The 17,819-nt window shown below is 57.1% G+C and overlaps 3 protein-coding genes across 6 annotated transcripts in view; 1 reads left to right on the forward strand and 2 right to left on the reverse strand.

Moving 5' to 3' along the window:
* SLC9A5 (solute carrier family 9 member A5) overlaps positions 1–9,351 on the reverse strand; it is a 30,108-nt gene extending 20,757 nt beyond the window's left edge. Inside the window, exon 1 of the mRNA XM_037041529.1 lies at positions 9,263–9,351. Coding sequence (XP_036897424.1) covers positions 9,263–9,311 — 49 coding nt within the window. The 5' untranslated portion in view covers positions 9,312–9,351. The remainder of the gene's footprint in view (positions 1–9,262) is intronic.
* FHOD1 (formin homology 2 domain containing 1) lies at positions 566–15,503 on the forward strand. 4 transcript variants are annotated; one of them, XM_037041523.1, is made up of 24 exons: positions 566–856; positions 7,552–7,658; positions 8,017–8,081; positions 8,413–8,480; positions 8,551–8,656; positions 8,739–8,833; positions 9,102–9,213; positions 9,300–9,394; positions 9,504–9,647; positions 9,761–9,903; positions 9,985–10,143; positions 10,273–10,296; positions 10,676–10,729; positions 11,580–11,695; positions 11,781–12,385; positions 12,703–12,858; positions 13,079–13,261; positions 13,342–13,461; positions 13,538–13,699; positions 14,106–14,296; positions 14,381–14,573; positions 14,655–14,817; positions 14,898–15,098; positions 15,177–15,503. In XM_037041523.1, the coding sequence occupies exons 1-24, from the start codon at positions 656–658 to the stop codon at positions 15,257–15,259; spliced, it is 3,546 nt and encodes a 1,181-aa protein (XP_036897418.1). In that variant the 5' UTR covers positions 566–655; the 3' UTR covers positions 15,260–15,503. The 4 variants fall into 4 exon arrangements, with proteins under 4 accessions (XP_036897418.1, XP_036897419.1, XP_036897421.1 ...); XM_037041524.1 differs by having other exon boundaries at positions 10,012–10,143; XM_037041526.1 differs by lacking the exon at positions 13,538–13,699.
* A 156-nt stretch (positions 15,504–15,659) lies between these two features.
* On the reverse strand, positions 15,660–17,778 carry TMEM208 (transmembrane protein 208). Its single transcript, XM_037041540.1, has 6 exons — positions 17,671–17,778; positions 16,968–17,063; positions 16,489–16,548; positions 16,271–16,407; positions 16,024–16,108; positions 15,660–15,924 (listed from the first exon to the last, which is right to left on the reverse strand). Exons 1-6 carry the CDS (start codon positions 17,674–17,676, stop codon positions 15,787–15,789), a joined length of 522 nt encoding a protein of 173 aa, XP_036897435.1. The 5' UTR covers positions 17,677–17,778; the 3' UTR covers positions 15,660–15,786.
* Between the last annotated feature and the right edge of the window lie 41 nt (positions 17,779–17,819).

Raw genomic sequence — 17,819 nt, forward strand, 5'->3', positions numbered from 1 at the left:
CAATTTTTCTTTCATGTGGAAGTTTTAAATTTTTAAAATTGTTTTCAGTTACAGTCCCACTTTTTTCCCCCGTTGCTCTCCACTTCTTGCCCACCCCCGACCCCTGCTCCTACAGTCAATCCCCACACTTCTTGCTCCAAATTGAAAAGAATCCATCTCCCTGCTTTCCACAAATGAGAGGATTCCCATCCACTTCATCCTTGAAACTGAATGACTCAGGACCATCTCTCCCCTACATTGAGGGAGACAAGGCCGGTCACTAGCTGCAGAAATTTCCGCCCCACCTGCCCTAACAATCCGTCAAAGACAGCGCAGCCTCACCTCCCCAAGAGCAGAGAAAGCCTCCGGCTCTCCGCGCGCTCTCAAAGGCCGGGAGCGAGCTGGGTTTTCCCGCCCGCCTAGCCAGTGAACTAACGGGATCACGATCGCGGCCTCTAAGTGGCTAGCCGTAAGCCCCGCCTCCCGCAGTGACGGCCCACCCCGGGTGCTTTCCCGGACTACTCTTAGCTCCACCACTTCCCTCGGCCCCGCCTCCGTCTTGCTCCGCCCCACTTCAGCAGGGTCCGGTTCGTCTCCGCCCAGATCTAGTTGAGTAGTCACGGCGGCGGAGCCGGGACCTGTCCCGAGGTGCGCGGCGCGAGCCAGTGGCAGAACCATGGCTGGCGGGGAAGACCGCGGGGACGGGGAGCCAATATCAGTGGTGATCGTGCGGGTGCAGTACCTGGAGGACACTGATCCCTTCGCATGTGCCAACTTCCCGGAGCCGCGCCGGGCCCCCACCTGCAGCCTGGACGGGGCGCTGCCCCTGGGTGCACAGATACCCGCGCTGCATCGCCTGCTGGGAGCGCCGCTCAAGGTGAGGGCAGCCGGAGAAAGGTCTGAGGCTATCGAGGCTCCAGGGTTTGCGCCATGAATGTCTTTGGGAGGTGCCCCCTCCCCGGGAGAATCTGGAGTGGGTACGCTCCGACGGGAAAGTCGGGCTGGGGACCCAAGGTCCACGTGGCTCTGCTTGCGGCAACGCCTCTCAAGTTTAAAGGAAGCTGAAAAAAGGAGATGGGATCTTGTGGGATCTGCACCACCCTGGCTGCCCCTTGTAGTGAGGCCCACCTGAGGAGGCGCTCGGGGTCCACTTGATGCCTGTCTGCTTGTGTAACTGCTCTGGACTGGGTGACGGTAGATATTTGGGTGGTAGGGGACCCAGGAGGCGGAGCTGGGGGTGTGTAGACCAACTCCACCTCACCTGAAGTAGGGGCGGAACTACGAGGAGGGGCGGACCCGGGGCGGGCCTCTAAAGGTGGCAAAGGTTTCGTGGGGTATATAGAGGTTGGATTGAATCCTGCTATGTAGTGTTGCCACTGCAGGTTGGGGGTCTGGCTTGGGAGTGCCGGAGGCGCAGAGACTTCACGAAGTGAGGGGAGTCCTCGAGAAGCAGCCCGGCCCGGGACACGCCGAGCGCAGGAGGCTCCACTGGTGGAAAAGCCCTTTGAGTCACCGCCCCCACCATCTCTTACTCGCGGGCGGGCTGCTGAAAGGGAGGAGGCGGGCCAGGCTAATTTTAAACCGCTGGCCTGCCCTAGTTTGCCTGCACCCCGGAACCGACTCGTGCACAGTACCAGGAAAGGCCCTTGTCCAGATGGCGGGCCCTAACTCTCCTCTCGCTCGCTGAGCTCGGCCCCCCGCAGGCAGCCCTTTCCGGCGCGCTGGGTTTCCGGGCAAGGACTGGAGGAAGCGCACTACCACTTCCTAGGCTTCCCAGTCAGCCAGTCTGCACTAAGCAGTGCGGGAAAGGAGAGGGATTTGGTGAGGGTGCCCTCCCCTGCTCCTAGCCTTAGCTGGGTCGCAGGGTTGCGCAAACTTGCCTCCCGCCTCAAGGCCCGGGGTCTCCCTTGGAATGTGCCCCGGACGCCCGGCCCCCAGCCTACATTCCTCACTCAATGGGCCAGCTCCGCCTCCGAGCTCGGGAGGGAGAGGTGGTGAGACTATTGGCCTGGGGAATGGCTCACGTTCCAGCAAAGCCCGGGATTCAAGACCACGACTTGAAAGTGGCAGCACCCTGCCCACTCCAGTTTTGACGCAACAACCCACTCCGCCCCCTGCCCTGCCCTGTTGAAAGGAGTAAACTGAGGTGTGCCTGAAAGAAGCACGTCCAGTCTGAGGCCACCTCCTATTCAGGATGGGTGCTGGAGAGAGAAGGGTGCTGAAGTGAGACCAGGTTCCTGGAACTCCTGGTACTGAAATAAGCCTGTAGCACTACAGAGAACATAGTATTCCTTTCACTCGCCCCCACTCTAGAATGGGACCTAACCCTGATACCCCTCTTTTTAACTAGGGGCAGATTTGAGAGGTCAGCTACAGGAAAGAGGCTCAGAACACCACCATTTAAGGACCCATCTCCTTACCCTACCAGGTGCCCTGCCCTCTTCTCTGCTTCTAGCCAAGGACACTACTGAACCCAAAGAATGTGCTAAGTCCCTGCCAACTCAGTCCTTCCTGCTTTCCCCCCTTTGAGGATCTCCTACCTGGTGTACCTAAAGACTGCCCTATCCCCCACAGGCAGGGTATGGGGGTGGACACACTGGGTTACCACAGTGCTCTGGGCCAGGACTCCCTGGGGCTGGCAGCTCTGCCAGCAATGGTCAGATGCACTGTGATGTGCTCATCCCAAATATAAACTGTGACCACAGCCCCAGAATAGAAGGCTGGAGGAAGAAGGCTGAGAATAGGGTAGGGGCAGAGACACCAGAGCTGAGACGGGGAGCAGGGCCCTTCCTTGCAGGAAATGTCAACAGCTGGTTCCTCCCCTAGGCCTATAGTAGGTGCCCCAGAGGCACAGACATGACTCAGGCCTGCCTTGAGAGCCCCTGTGCAGGGCTGTAGAGCAGGAATAAGAGGAAGGGGTTTCGTATTCCTGGCTTCATCCTCTGTACAGTTGTCCAGCAGAGGAACAGGATACAGCCATCTCTGCCCTCCCACTCTGGGCACTGACCCCCATCATCCCTGCAGACCCTGCCTCTTCCCTGGGGATGTACAGAGGCCCAGCCTTCTTTCTCTGGGGCTCCACCCCACACAGCCCATTGGGCTAGGCCTGCCTCTTGAGTTCCCCTGGGGTTTCCTTTATAAAGGACTTAGAACTTTCAGATCTGCGAGGGCCTTGCTCATTTCCTCCCAGTCTAAGAGGAAGCTCCTGGCCACAGCCTCTGACTCATCTCCTGGCCCTGGGTGAGGGGTGAGGCAGGGCTCTGGCACTGCCTTGGGCCATGCCTGATGTCCCTAGGGAAACTCAGAAATATCTATCTTCCCTCTATTGCCAGAGCCTCAGTCAGCTCAGGGACCTTCTCTTGCCCCATTGCCCCAGGGGAGAACCTGCGTCTCCGGCCTTGTGGTTCTTCTCCTTACCCAGAGCCTGCCCGTCCCATACTCCCTGCTACAATGTGCCCTTCTGGGTGCTACCTCAAGAGTTCTTCCCTTACATGCAAAGGCCCTGCCATGTCTGGGATAGCATTGACTTCTCTTCTGCTCTGGGCAGAGGGACCTGGGTGCTGCTCTGACCCTGAAGCAAAGGCCAGAGGAGCCCCCTACCCCTGGCAGCGGCAATAGCCCTAGAAATCTGTCCATTGCCAGCAGCTTTGTTTTCCCAGTGTGGCTAAAGATCACGGTAAGACATGAGTTGCACTGTTCGGGAATGTTTCCCAACTTTGTCCCCTCCTTGCTCCAGCCTCAGTTTACCCTTCAGAAACAGTGTGGCAAGGGTGCTTAAGTGTGAACTTGACCTGCAGGGACAGGGACCAACTGGAAAGGTCCGAGAGGATTCTTAAGGGTAAGATGGAGTGCTCTGGCACATCTGATTCACTGGTCACTCTGGACTGGGGAGCTGGGGCTGCAGCCTGCTGAGGGACCCCAGGACCTAGGTCCTGGCAGAGGCAGGCACTATTACCCCAGCATGTATGGTGTGTGTTTGTTTGTTAGCCCTCCCTCGCTGGAACTGGGAGGACCAGCTTGGGGTATTGGGTATTTGCTGAGTCCGGAAAGCTGAGGGGCCACCTTCAGCTCTCGGCAACCCTACAGGCTCCAGCCTTCACCCCACCTCCCATGCATGGTTCCCTGGAGCAATTCCAGAGAACATCCACTTAAGATCTAGGTCGGTTAGCCCTGGCACCACTCCTGGTTGGGCAGCCTGGTGCAAATTCTGTACCTTGGTCTCCTTCCCTATGAAAGGGTTATCAGGATCAAAGGAACTAGAAACTAGGCGGCCCAGTGTGTGACACAGAAGAGGCATGACAAAAGTGGGTGTCCCTCCTCAAGGTCCATCCATGTCATCTCATCCAGGAAGTCAAGGTCTAGTTGGAGACCCAAGGTAACAGGAAAGGAGGGGCATCAGAGCACAGGGTCTTGTGTTTGCAGGAGAAGAGAAGAAAAAGGCAGCTTGCAAATTATTTCCTAAAACAAGAGTCCTTCAGCATATCGTTGTGTCCTCTCCGCCATCTTCCTTGTACCCTGCCCCTGGCCTGTTCATGCTTACCCGATTACACTGCTATGAAAAATATGGGGAGTAGATACCAGGGCCCCCTAAGCTTGGCCCTGTAAGTCAAATCATATGTAACGGGTTGCTTGGGGCTGCCAGAAAAACCTGAGTCAGGAGAATCGAAAGAAAAGGGGTCTAGAGACTGAAGCGAGGGGTTGAGCCTGGGAAGAATCGGGGAGGGACACCACCCCAAGATAGACAGCAAGGAAGTGCGGAAGACAAGAGCCAGGAGCAAGTCAAGGATGTAGACCCACAGTGACCCTGTGCTGACCCTAAGCACCATCAGCAGGGACCAGGGTTCGCGCTTACTCAAGCCTGGCGCAACCCCAGGGTGTGAGAAACAAGGCCCAGAGGTTTGGCTCTCAGAAGGGTGACCCTAGGAAGGGGCCAGGGCTGTGAGGGACAAGCACCACTCAGTGGCAGGAAGTCTCTGCTTTTTGTGCGTGCTGGGACAAATCTCTACCCAGGACAAATGGCTGGAGGAGGGGAACATTGTCCTGCAAGCTCTGGACTGCCTATTAGTCCTGTACCTCCTCTCCAGAAATGGGGCCCTGGCAGGACTGAACAGGAGACATGGTTAGGGGAGCCGCTGCTGCTATGAGGGTTTAAACCTGCTCATCGGAGGAGGCTGGGGGTGATGAGCACTTACGTCTTCAGGACCCTGCCCCACATGGAGGCAGGCATACTCAGGATTAGAGCGTGCAAGTGTGTGTGCAGGAGGGGAGGAGAGCATGCTGGGCCAAGCTTTGTGTGGGTGTGCTTCTTGGGCCTGTGCCTGGCCAGTGAGCATATGTATACCTGACCATATACCTGGGTATGTAAACAGTTACTGGGTATAATCCGATCACCCCTCTAGTGTTTACCTTTACACCACTCCACTGCTCCCCTTGCTTGGCACCCTTGGTGTTGTGCTTCTGCATTTATTTGTGGCCTTTCTCTGAGTCAAGCCTGCCTGCCTGCCTGCCTGCCCAACCCGACTGGAAAGCAGGGAAGGCAGAGGCATTGTCTTATGCCCTGCTAGTCCTCAGCACCTAAAACCAGCCCAATTCACGAGTGTTTGAATGAATGATCTGTTCTGTATATGTATGATTTGGGGGGCCCCTGAGGGAGGTTGTGGCTCTGGGGGAGATATGTTTCTCTAGGGTCCCAGAAGTTGCAGCTGCTCCTGGATGGGGGAGGGCAGGCTGCTGAGTCATCCTGTGGGAAGAGGGATCAGAAGGAATGTGGGGCTGCCCTTGACTGAGCTGGCCCTAGATAAAGTACCCCAGCCCTGGGGCCTTGCCCCCCATCTCAGGTCTGTTCCCAAAAGGCCCTGGAGAAAATGACTCTGCTCCTAGGGATGGGAGAGAGGCCAGGCTAGCCCAAGAGGAGGGCAGGCAGCCAGACAGGAAGTGGGACAGAAAACAGGCTGGAGTATTTGTCCTGTGTCCCATGTCCCAGGCAGTGGGGGGAGGTGGTTACCCAAGGGCCTCATAGGAAGGGCCTGAACTGCCAGGAAGGAGCTGGGGCAGCCTCGCAGGCATAGCAGGGGTGCTAAGCAGAGGCAGGGCTGGGGGCAGGATAGGACTTCCTTTCCCCCCAGGGAACCTAGGGCAGCTGGAAGCCCTTGGGCCCGGTCCCAAACAAGGCAGGGCTGACAGAACATCAGGGCAAATGTGGGGATGACTTTCCCAGTAAGACGGAGGCCAGAGGCCCCCTGATTCTGCAGAGGGGGGCTCTCCCTGGGTCATGGCACCTCGAGGAGTGGGGCCTCTCAAGTCAAGGGGACTTTGCTATGGAGGAGGTGTGCAGGAGAGGCACAGTGCTGCCATTAGACTCTCCACGGTCACCTTACTAGGCCCTTCTATGGGCACTTCTCAAGGGACCAAGTGTCCTGCCCAGTGGTGGAGGGGAGCCAGACTCAGCGGGGAAAAAGACATGAGAAGCGGATACATGGATGGAGCTAATATCTGGTTTTCAATAGGCCACTTGGAGGCCTGGAGGGACTGGGAGCGTGTGGATTAGCTCCTGCTCCTCGCTGTCTTATCTCAGGGAGAGACACACACATCTCTCCCAGCTGGGCTTCCACCTCCCAGCATTTTTTTTCCAAATTATAAGAGAAAGTTTATTTAGAAAGTTACAGGGGTAATATAAATGAGCCAGCTGGGCTGCATAGAGTCAGGAAACAAGTTACAGAAGCAAAAGAAGGGCCCTGGGAGCCCAGAAAGGCCTGTGCTCCTGAGAGGGAGGATGCACTGCCTCCGGGAATTCTTAACAGTCCCCCGGGGCTTGGATGCTTTGTGGCTGCAGCGTATCACCCCACAGGGCTGCGAACTTCCTCGAAGGCAGGAACTTCCTCATTCATGTTCCTTAGCTCAGCATCTGCTTGGCGAGCACTTACTGTGTGTCAGGTGCTGTGAGAGGCTCCCGAACCCAGAGAACACGTGGTTACAGGGGAAGGAGACTAGCGTCCAGGATATTATCCTGCTCTGGGGAAGGCCTCACAGTGGGGTGCACACATAGTGTGGAGTGGGCTGCATAGCATTGGCTAGAGGAGTCCAGCAAGTCTTTTTTTTTTTTAAAGCCTTATCTAATCTGAAACCTAAAGAATGAGTAGGCCTGACTGGTGTAGCTCAGTGGATTGAGCTCGGGCTGAGAATCAAGGGGTCTCGCCGGATCAATTCCCAGTCAGGGCATATGCCTGGGTTGCAGGCCAGGTCCCTGGTACAGGGCGCACAAGAGGCAACCACACATTGATGATCCTCTCCCTCTCATTCCCCTTCTCTTCAGCTCTCTCAAAAAATAAATAAAATCTTAAAAAAAAAAAAAAAAGAATGAGTGGGTGTTAGCCAAGAACACCGCACATACAAAGGGACTTCACCTGAGATGGATGGTGCATACGCACTGCTGAAGAAATTCGTGGCTGCAATGCAGAGCCTGTGCCGGACCTCTGCCAGCACCCTGAGGAGGAGGCAGGAGGTCATGGGGGTCTCCATTCACACCCCGGCCAGCTCTTTCCCACCCCTGATGGCTGTTCTCTTTGCCCCCAGCTAGAGGACTGTGCCCTGCAAGTGTCTCCCTCTGGATACTACCTGGACCCTGAGCTGTCCCTGGAAGAGCAGCGGGAGATGCTGGAGGGCTTCTATGAAGAGATCAGGTCAGAGCTGATGAAGCCAGAAAGACTAGGCTGGCCCCAGCCTTGCTCCCACCAAGGGGCTGGCTCAGGTGTCCATAGCCGAGACACCTGATCTCTGGCCTGGGCTCTGGGTCAGATCCTGCTGCCCCAGGGAACTATGCCAGGGGAATCCCAAGGCCTGGCCAGTATTACCTGCTGCCCAGGATGGGAGTGGGGGACTGTCCCACATACCTCGGATACCTGTATTTGCATAAACACTTTTGTCTGGCCAACCCTTGGGCTTGGGGGAACATTTGGGGAGGTCTTTGGCAGCCCTGTTGCGGGGGAAGGGACCCCAAGGAATGGGCTGGGAGCTGCTGACTAGGCTGCTTGATTCCAGCAAAGGGCGGAAGCCTACAATGATCCTTCGGACCCAGCTCTCGGTGAGGGTCAATGCCATCTTAGGTGAGTGTGTGAGAGCATCAATGTCCGGCAACCACCCCCGCCCAGCCCAGCTGGCTGTTTCTTTCAGGCCTGTGCTGGAGGGTGATCAGGAGACATCAGAGACAGGATACATGGCCCCTCCCCTTCCTATCCTGACCTCTCCTTCCAGGGTCAGGGCTGATACCACAGCTCCACTGGGGTGGGGGCTGCCCAGAGTCAGGGAGTAAGTAGAGGAGGAGGTACGGGGTTCAAGAGTACTAGAATATGCTTTGCTGCGGGCTTGTGGTTGTGTCCCAATAGAAGATGGTGTCAGTAATCTCTCAAGGTTACTGTGCCCACCTGCCCCTTGCAGAAAAACTGTATGGCTCCAGTGGCCCTGAGCTTCGCCGCTCCCTCTTCTCACTAAAGCAGATCTTCCAGGTGAGGCCCAGAGGTGAGCGGGGGTGGGCATCCAGCCTGAGCCCCCATAAACTCCCCGTGGTGCCCCCAGGAGGACAAGGACCTGGTGCCTGAATTCGTGCACTCAGAAGGACTGAGCTGCCTGACTCGCGTGGGTGCCGCTGCTGACCACAACTACCAGAGCTACATCCTCCGAGGTCAGCCCCGCCCCACCCCGCCCCCATGACCCTTGCCTTCAGTGATCCCTTAACTGACCTCTTCTTGTTTCTGTGTCCCCAGCAATAGGCCAGCTGATGCTTTTTGTGGATGGGATGCTGGGGGTGGTGGCCCACAATGAGACCGTGCAGTGGCTGTACATACTGTGTGCTAGCCAGGTGAGTGGGCCTCTAGTCACGAACCCTCTTCCCACTGCCTCTGCCTGGGCCTCAATTTCCTCTTCTGCAAAATGGGCTAGAATGGAGTTAGTCTGTGGCCCCTCTAACCCTAGAAACTACCTCAATGCCTGGGCCTACAGCCAGGATCTTTTTGCCAAGACTTTCCTCTCTGGGACCAGCCCCAGGAAGGAGCCCCTCCCCCACCACACCAGAAGTTGGCAGAGGTCTGGCCCAAGCCCCACTCATATGTGGTGACCCTTCTCCCTAGTCCCGCTTGGTGGTGAAGACCGCTCTGAAACTGCTGCTGGTGTTTGTGGAATACTCGGAGAGCAACGCGCCTCTGCTCATCTATGCCGTCAACTCTGTGGCCAGCACCACGGGTTAGAGACTGTCCCTCCTTCCCCCACCACTCAGAGCCCTGTGTCCTACCTTTCTCCCCATGACTTCTCCCCCTTCTGTGTGGCAGGTGCTCGTCCATGGGCCAACCTGGTGTCCATCCTAGAGGAGAAGAACGGTGCGGACCCTGAGTTGTTGGTGTACACAGTCACCCTCATCAACAAGGTGTGTGTTGAACCAAACATGGCAACCAGACACCAGCTCTGAGCTCCTCAGCCTCCTGACCCCAGGCCCCCATCAGCCTTAGCCTTGCCTTCCTACTGCCACCTTCTAGACGCTGGCAGCCCTCCCCGATCAGGACTCCTTCTACGACGTGACGGATGCACTGGAACAGCAGGGCATGGAGTCACTGGTCCAGTGCCACCTGGGCAATGCGGGCACTGACATCGACCTTAGAGCTCAACTTGTGCTCTATGAGGTGGGCAGGGCCACCAGGGCCCACCTGGTAGCAAGAGGAGGGGAAGAAGAGGGCGTAGTTCCCCAGTGCCCTACCCTACCTCAGCTGCTCATATCTGGGCCCACGTCTGCTAGAACGCCCTGCGTTTGGAGGATGGAGACATTGAGGAAGCCGTAGGTGGACGGCGGGAGCGGAGAAAGCCCTCTTCTGAGGAAGGCAAGAGGAGCCGCCGATCTCTAGAAGTCGGGGGCTGCCCTGTGCGCACCACGGAGCCTGGGTAAGAGCTGGCCTCAGTAGTCGGGAAGATGGGATGGATGGGCCAGGAATAGCCCTGTCTCCTGACAGACCCTGCCTCCAGCCCCACAGGCCCCTCCTCCACCAACAGCCCTGCCACACCTACAAGCCCTGCACCCAGCCTGGTGGGCCCTGCCTCTGGCCTAGGTACCTCCGTGAATCTCTTTCCTACCCTCTCTGTGGTGCCCTCAGCTGACAGTTCCTGTGAGAGGAGTGTCTACAAGTAAGTAGGGAGATAGAGGCTGCCCCCGCCTGGAATCCTCTCCCTTGCCTGTCCCTCCTGCTCTGCTCCCTTCCATGGACCTTCCGCCTCCTCTTCCCAAACGCGTGCTTTCTCTCTCTTTCTTTCCAGACTTCACCAAACTGCTCCTGTTTGGTAAGTGACTGCTGGGGGCTGGGGGAGGTTCGGCTCTGACTGGACCACCTCCTCCTGAGGCTTTTCATTTCTTTCTGGCATTCCACCTGTCTTGCCAATGTCATCTGTCTCCCTACTCCCTACTGTCTTTCCATCACTGTCTCTGACTCTTGTTCTGCTGTCTTTGTCTCTTACTGCACCCTGTCGGGCTTCATGTCAGTCTCTGCCCCCCATTTATAGTTTCCTCTTGTCATGCTTTCCCCAACCCCCTCCTCTTCCCACTGTGGCTGGGAAGGGCTCCCTGAGAGCACTGCCCAGCTCTGTGTGGGTGTGAGCAGCTGGCCTTCCAGGTGGAGCAGGCGCCACAATTACTATCTCTTCTCTCATCCCCCCCGCCCAGGGCCTCTGAGAGCCCACCTGCCCCCCAGCCCCCAGCCGGGCAGGCCAGGCTGGAGTAAGTACAGAGCTAGCCTTCCAGGCCTGCCAGGCGCTCATGGCTTCAGCATTGCTTCCCGCAACGGGGGTTCTACCTGCCTGTGCAGCCAGAGCTGGGGGAGTCTCAGGCCCCTTCCCTCCCATACTTACCCCTCCTCAGTAACCTAAGGACTAAACACTGGGATTAGTTCCCTGGTGTCAGAGTGGTCCCTGTGCTTCAATAGTGACGACTCAGCAGCTTTGACCAGAGATGAGAACATGGACCCCCAACCTGGAACCTATGCTCCCAGGCCCTCAGGCCGGGAATAGAGTAGGGAGGAGATCTGGGGTGCTATGTGTTGTGGAGATGGAAGAGCAGCCTAGGGCTAAGGTAGGAGCAGGGACTGAGGGCCACCAGAAGCTGAAGGGGCCGAGAAAAGAGACTGGATCACATTCTTTATTTCAACATAAACTGAGTGCAGGTCATCTACCAGGCCCCATTCTGGGCATAGGTCAGAGCTCTCAGAAACTGCAGACCTGCCAAGGGAGGGACAGTCTGGTTTGCCATTGGGACAGCCATCCCCTTCCTTTGCTCCAAGGGCCCTTGTCTAGAATCAGAACAATGAGCATGAACAGCAGAGTTGCTAGTTGGACATTAAGTAGAACTCTCTTTCTGTATGCCAACCTGGGAATGCAGGGCTGGAAATGACCCTCCCTAGACGTGGAGGACTGGCCTCGGGCATTAGGTCCTGGGTCTGCTCAGCGTGCATGGTCTGTTTGTGTGCGTCTGTGTGCGCCTGCAATTGGAGGCAATGCCCAGGGGCCTGGCATGCGTACCACCCTGGGCTGGGGTGTGTCAGACAAGCTCACTGACAGGTGCCTCCCCCCAGAGCCCGGTTCCTGGAGAATGTGGCAGCAGCAGAAACAGAGAAGCAGGCCGCACTGGCCCAGGGCCGGGCAGAGGCGTTGGCTGGGGCAGTGCCCGATGAGGCCGATGGGCGCCCAGGTGAGTCAGTGTGGGCAGAATCGACCTATGTCTCCCTGTTGCTCCACAGAGGGCATGACACTGATAGCGGCTTCTCTTTTTTTAGACACCTGGGAACTCTGGGGTTCCCCTGAACCAGTCCCCACACCCAGAACACCCCAGAGCCCTACCCCCCGAGTCCTGCTCCGGGCCCAAAAGAGCCTTGAGCCAGAGCCCAAGAAGCCACTGGCCCCACCAAGTCCCAAGGCCGAGCCCACCCAGGAGCTCCCTACCCATGTCCCCAAGCTCTGCATTGGGGACCTGGACTTCTCAGATTTGGGGGAGGACGAAGACCAGGACATGCTGAACTTGGAGTCTGCAGACACCGGAAAAGGGGTCCCACCCCCACCACCCCCACTGCCCTTGTTCTCAGAAGGCCCCCCACCTCCTCCACCCCCACCTCCACCCCCCATCAAAGGACCCTTGCCACCACCTCCACCTCCAGCTGCCCCTCTACCCCCGTCAGTGCCCAACAGCGTGGCCCTCCCTACCAAGAGGAAGACAGTAAAACTCTTCTGGCGGGAATTTAAGCTGGCTGGGGCCCACGGAGGCTCTGGGAGCCGCTTCGGGCCCTGCTCCACCCTGTGGGCCTCCCTGGAGCCTGTCTCCGTGGACACAGCCCGGCTGGAGCACCTGTTCGAGTCCCGTGCCAAGGACGTGCTGCCTTCCAAGGTGAATGCACCCTCATCTGCAAGGTAACCCGTGTGGAGAAGGGAGCAAATCAGAGCTCAAGGCTCCTAATGGCTGGGGTGGCCACTCATTTCCCACATGGGGAAACTGAGGCAAGGTAAGGCTCGGGGATTTGTCTGAGGTCTCTCAGCAAGGGATCGGCAGAGTTCTAACCAGCATCTAAGCTCATTCCAGGCCCCTGGTTGTAGGGTGACCCCACCATTTGGCCATTTAGAGAGGGGTCTTAGAGTGCCCTCTTAGCTTGTTGCCCCAGCTAGCCCCTTTCCCAGTCTCACACTGCCCTTCCCCCAACCTCAAAGAAAGCTGGCGAGGGCCGCCGGACAATGACCACAGTGCTGGACCCCAAGCGCAGCAACGCTATCAACATTGGCCTAACCACTCTGCCACCTGTGCACGTCATTAAGGCCGCTCTGCTCAACTTTGATGAGTTTGCTGTCAGCAAAGATGGCATTGAGGTAGGGATACTCAGCTGGGGTGTCAAAGGGAGATGGGAGGTCTAGCTCTCTTCTTTGGTCAGTGGGTATTTCTTGTCCCTCCAGTGGTGGGCATGGGTTCGGCAAAACAGTCCCCAGACCCTCCAGCTCCCCCGGAAAGTCTAGGGGAGGAGTCAAGATGAACACTTGAGGCCTCGGGCCAGCACTGAGTGGCCTGTTGGGGTGGTGGCTGTGTCCTCAGAAACTACTGACCATGATGCCCACAGAGGAGGAGCGGCAGAAGATTGAGGAGGCCCAGTTGGCCAATCCTGACATTCCTCTGGGCCCAGCTGAGACTTTCCTGATGACTCTTGCCTCCATCGGGGGCCTGGCTGCCCGCCTACAACTCTGGGCCTTCAAGCTGGACTATGACAGCATGGAACGGGTACCTGGGTTATGGGATGGGACAGGCAGTGGTGAGCATGACAACCATGTAGTCTAAGAGTCCCTGGCTTCCCACACCAGGAAATCGCAGAGCCACTGTATGACCTGAAAGTGGGCATGGGACAGCTGGTACAAAATGCCACCTTCCGCTGCATCCTGGCCACCCTGCTGGCTGTGGGCAATTTCCTCAATGGCTCCCAGGTGAGTGATGGCACATGGGGGCTGGGGGCCAGGCTCTGGAGCCACCCAGGCCCAGGCTCAAACAAAGTCCTTTCAGAGCAGTGGCTTTGAGCTGAGCTACCTGGAGAAGGTGTCAGAGGTGAAGGACACAGTGCGCAGGCAGTCACTGCTGTACCATCTCTGCTCCTTGGTGCTCCAGACGCGGCCTGATTCCTCCGACCTCTACTCAGAAATCCCCGCCCTGACCCGCTGTGCCAAGGTTAGCACCAGCCAGAGGCTCAAATAAGACTGGCCACGGCGTGAGGGGATGCTGCTGCCTGGGGCTGGCTTCTCCCCTCCTCCCTTTTTCAGCTGCTGTGCCAGGGCTTGCTCAGCTCCAGGTGTTTGTCAGGGCTGTGTCCTCTGTCAGAAATGCTTTCCTCTATTGGCCTGCCTACACCTACTCAGTCTTTGGGTCTCAGTTTAGCTGCCATTTCCAAGAAATCTCTATTCCTCACTGGGTCAAATGGACTTGTCTGTCTCCTGCAGTAGACTGCGAACCTTCAGAGGGCAGGGGTTGGATCTTGTCTGTGTTCCTATGGCCCAGGCTGACCAGCCTGGCAGAGGCAGCCTCAAGTGGTGCCTTCTTATTGGAGGACAGCTTGTGTACTCCCCTGCTTTTCTAGGTGGACTTTGAGCAGCTGACTGAGAACCTGGGGCAGCTGGAGCACCGGAGCCGGGCAGCCGAGGAGAGTCTGCGGAGCTTGGCCAAGCATGAGCTGGCCCCAGCCCTGCGTGCCCGCCTCACCCACTTCCTGGCCCACTGTGCCCGACGTGTTGCTATGCTGCGAGTAGTACACCGCCGCGTCTGCAACAGGTGATGTCAGCCCGAGAGGCAGGCCACTGCTGTCCCTCACACCCGAGCAGGGCTCACCATCCCTTCCTATCCTGTCTTGCCCAGGTTCCATGCCTTCCTGCTGTACCTGGGGTACACAGCACAGGCAGCCCGTGAAGTGCGCATCATGCAGTTCTGCCACACGCTGCGGGAGTTTGCGCTGGAGTACCGGACTTGCCGAGAACGGGTGCTGCAGCAGCAGCAGAAGCGGGCCACCTACCGTGAGCGCAACAAGACCCGGGGACGCATGATCACCGAGGTGGGAGCCTCTTCCAGGTTTTGACCGCTGACCCCATGGTTTCCCTCCCTGGCTCCGGGCTCATTCTTCTCCCTTCTCCAGATAGAGAAGTTCTCAGGTGTGGCTGGAGAAGTCCCCAACACCCCATCTATCCCAGTGGCTGTGGGGAGTGGGCCAGGCCGGGGTGATGCAGACACTCACGCCAGCATGAAAAGTCTGCTGACCATCAAGCCTGAGGACACCACACACAGCCGCCGTAGCAGAGGTGGGACCTGTGGCCACTAGAGGGGAAGGGTTTTGCTGTAGGGCCACCTTGGCCTGACCTCCGTCTCTGGTCTCCCTCAGGCCTGGTCCCAAGCAGCTCCCCAGTCATGCCCACAGCAGTGGGGCCCTCCACTGCACCACCAGAAGAACCCCCAGGCTCTAGTTTACCCAGTGACACTTCGGATGAGATCATGGACCTGCTGGTGCAGTCAGTGACCAAGAGCAGTCCTCGTGCCTTAGCTGCTAGGGAACGCAAGCGTTCCCGTGGCAACCGCAAATCTTGTGAGTACTCCCCACACGCCCACGCCCACGCCCACTTTATCCCCATCAACCCCCTCCAACCCAGCTCTGTCCCTGCAGTGAGACGGACACTGAAGAGTGGGCTCGGAGAAGACCTGGTGCAGGCACTGGGACTGAGCAAGGGACCTGGCCTGGAGGTGTGAAGGTGCTGCCTCTGGGATATCTGTCTGGGCCACAGGCTGCATGCAAAAAAGACTATATAGAAAGGAGGGCCCAGAGCAGAATTCTGGGCATTTCCTCAACCCCGGGGTCACTCTGTGCCTATGGCCAATGCCACAGGCACAGTATTGAACAGTATTAGCTGTGTGTGTGTGTGTGCATGTGTGTGTGCATGTGAGAGAGCGCTCCCTGAACATGTGGAGCATAATAAAGTTTTCTTAGCCAATCCAAAAGCCTTTATCTTCTTTTAAGGGACAAACCACGTTGATTCTGCAGCAAAAGGGAAATAATAAACCAAAATGCTTTCTGCACCAAAATGCTTTCTGCACCAAAAGCATAATAAACTCTTGCCTCATGCCTCATCATCACCCATATAGCCATTAGTCACATTCTGAGCATTTTATTCAACAATCCCATGCCTTAGACTGCTTTTGGCCCCTGGACTAGGCCCTCATTATTCCTGGCATGGGGCCATGCAGCCTGTGGTCACAACGTTATAATTGTTCAATGGCTATAATCGTTTCATCTGCCGCCGTTCCTGTCGGCGCTGCCTTTTCTCGTTGTGCTCTGGTGCCGGGGCACCACTATCTGCCGTGAACCAAGGGCCCAGCACATTCACCCACAGGAGGTAAAGGGCCCGGCCTGGAGCCTAGGAGAGAAAAGGGAACTTGAAGCCAGGGTCAGGAAATGAAGGAAGAGAAGGGTTAGGTGCCCCAACCCCTCCTTGGGAGCCCAACAAGCCACATACCAGAAGCCAGAAGGACCAGATGTAGAGGGAAAAGCAGCTGAGCACCTGCACAATAGCTGTCAACAGGATCACGTCCTTAAGGTGCCTGTGGATAGCAGGGAGACTTCAAGGGCCAAAAATAGTAAATGGGCCCCCACTCAGCTCCCACCCTCTCTAAGGTGCAGGCAGCTGTGGGTCTTGGGCTATCTGGGCCCCAGCACCACAGCCCTGGGGCCGCTCACCTGGGCTGGCAGCGGGGGACACTCACTCTGCCATGCCCTGTTCCATGTTGAGGTCCATTCCACCATCCATCAGGGCCCCATCCTCAGAGAAGGCCGCCCGTGCCATTGAGCTCATAGAGTGGTAGCTGGCCCCATATACTGCCAGACTAAAGCCCAGGGCTATCTACAGAACAAGAATGGGGGTATCAAAGGCCAGCCACCGACCCTAGGTGTTCGCCCACTTCCCAGAATGGGGAACACTTACCCATGCCCAAAATGAGGCAGATGAGTAGAAGAAAACCAAGGTCACAAGACAGTAAATGGCCTGCAAATAAACATAGGATCAGGCTAGGATCCAAAACTACTCAACCATGGACCCCCTTGACTCTGACCAAGAGACCAGGCTATGTAAGGAAACAGGTTGTTTCTTACAGGATTGGAGAAGCAGGGGTCTACCCCCAAGTACTCCCCTGAGTACACAGATTGCTCTCTGACACATCAGCCCAGGACAGAAGCCTCCGCATTTGGGGTTGTAAGGGCTCTCAAGTCCATCCTCGTTTTGTTTTGACTACTCAGTATTTTCTCTGTACAGGATCTATTCTTTTTTCTTTCTCTTTTTTTTTTAGTTAGAGAGTTTTCTTCTGGAGCCCTGACTCTCACATACACCACCACCGCTGCAGCAACGCCAGAGCAGAGGTTTGTGGGACCTTGGGTAGGCACAGCAACCAGGAGCCAGGCACTTACATTGGCCCCCAGTATGATCCGCAGGTAGAATTTCAGGGTCTCTTTGTTCTCTTCAAATATCTGCTTCTTTCCTCTTGTCCCCACTTTGCCCTTGGGCTGCAGAAGGATAATGAGATGCTAGTCAAGAGCCCTTCTCAGCAGGGTCCTCCTCATTCTCCCCACCAGCCTGTTCCAGAGTTCCAGTTGCACCTCAGCGCTCAAACCTAACACAATTCTTGGGATGCCCACCCCTCCTCCAGTCAATCCTGGTTAAGGCTGAAAGCATCCCTGCAACAGCCCTAACGATGATCGCCTCCTGCACAGCCTCAAATCCAACACCATGCTGATGTCGCAGGGTTTCCCTGGTAAAGTCCAGCTTTAGGCTTACGATCAAGGGGAACTCCTCAGTAGCGTTGAACAGTGCCCCTCTATGGCCTCCGCTGGAGTAGACCAGATCTCGGCAGACGCCCACACCCTTCAGGCCCCTCAGATCTTTGCTCTACTCTGATACAGTTATACCGACGCCTCCCGCCCTTCTCCGGCACCAGTTCTGGTTCGGTCCTGCGCCGCTCCCTTCCACCCACTTCGCTCCATTACAATCAGGTCACTGAACGGCGCCTCCCTCTGGCCGACCCACTTCTCTTGATATCCTTCCTCCCTTTTCAGTCTTCCAGCCCTGGGAGAGCTTTGCCGATGCGGACCCCGCCCTACCCGCCCTCCATACCGCCATGGTGCGACGCAAATACCCAGCCGGGGAGACAAGGGAGAGAGAACGAAACCGCAGTCACTAGGTACCACATCGGCAGCACAGGCACTTCCGGTGCAGACCCAAATCGTCACAACTGGGACGGAAGTGAGTGGTCCACTTCCTTC

Source organism: Sturnira hondurensis, unplaced genomic scaffold (assembly GCF_014824575.4).
Source record: "Sturnira hondurensis isolate 20B ecotype Veracruz unplaced genomic scaffold, ASM1482457v3 Scaffold0003090, whole genome shotgun sequence".
NCBI lineage: Eukaryota > Metazoa > Chordata > Mammalia > Chiroptera > Phyllostomidae > Sturnira > Sturnira hondurensis.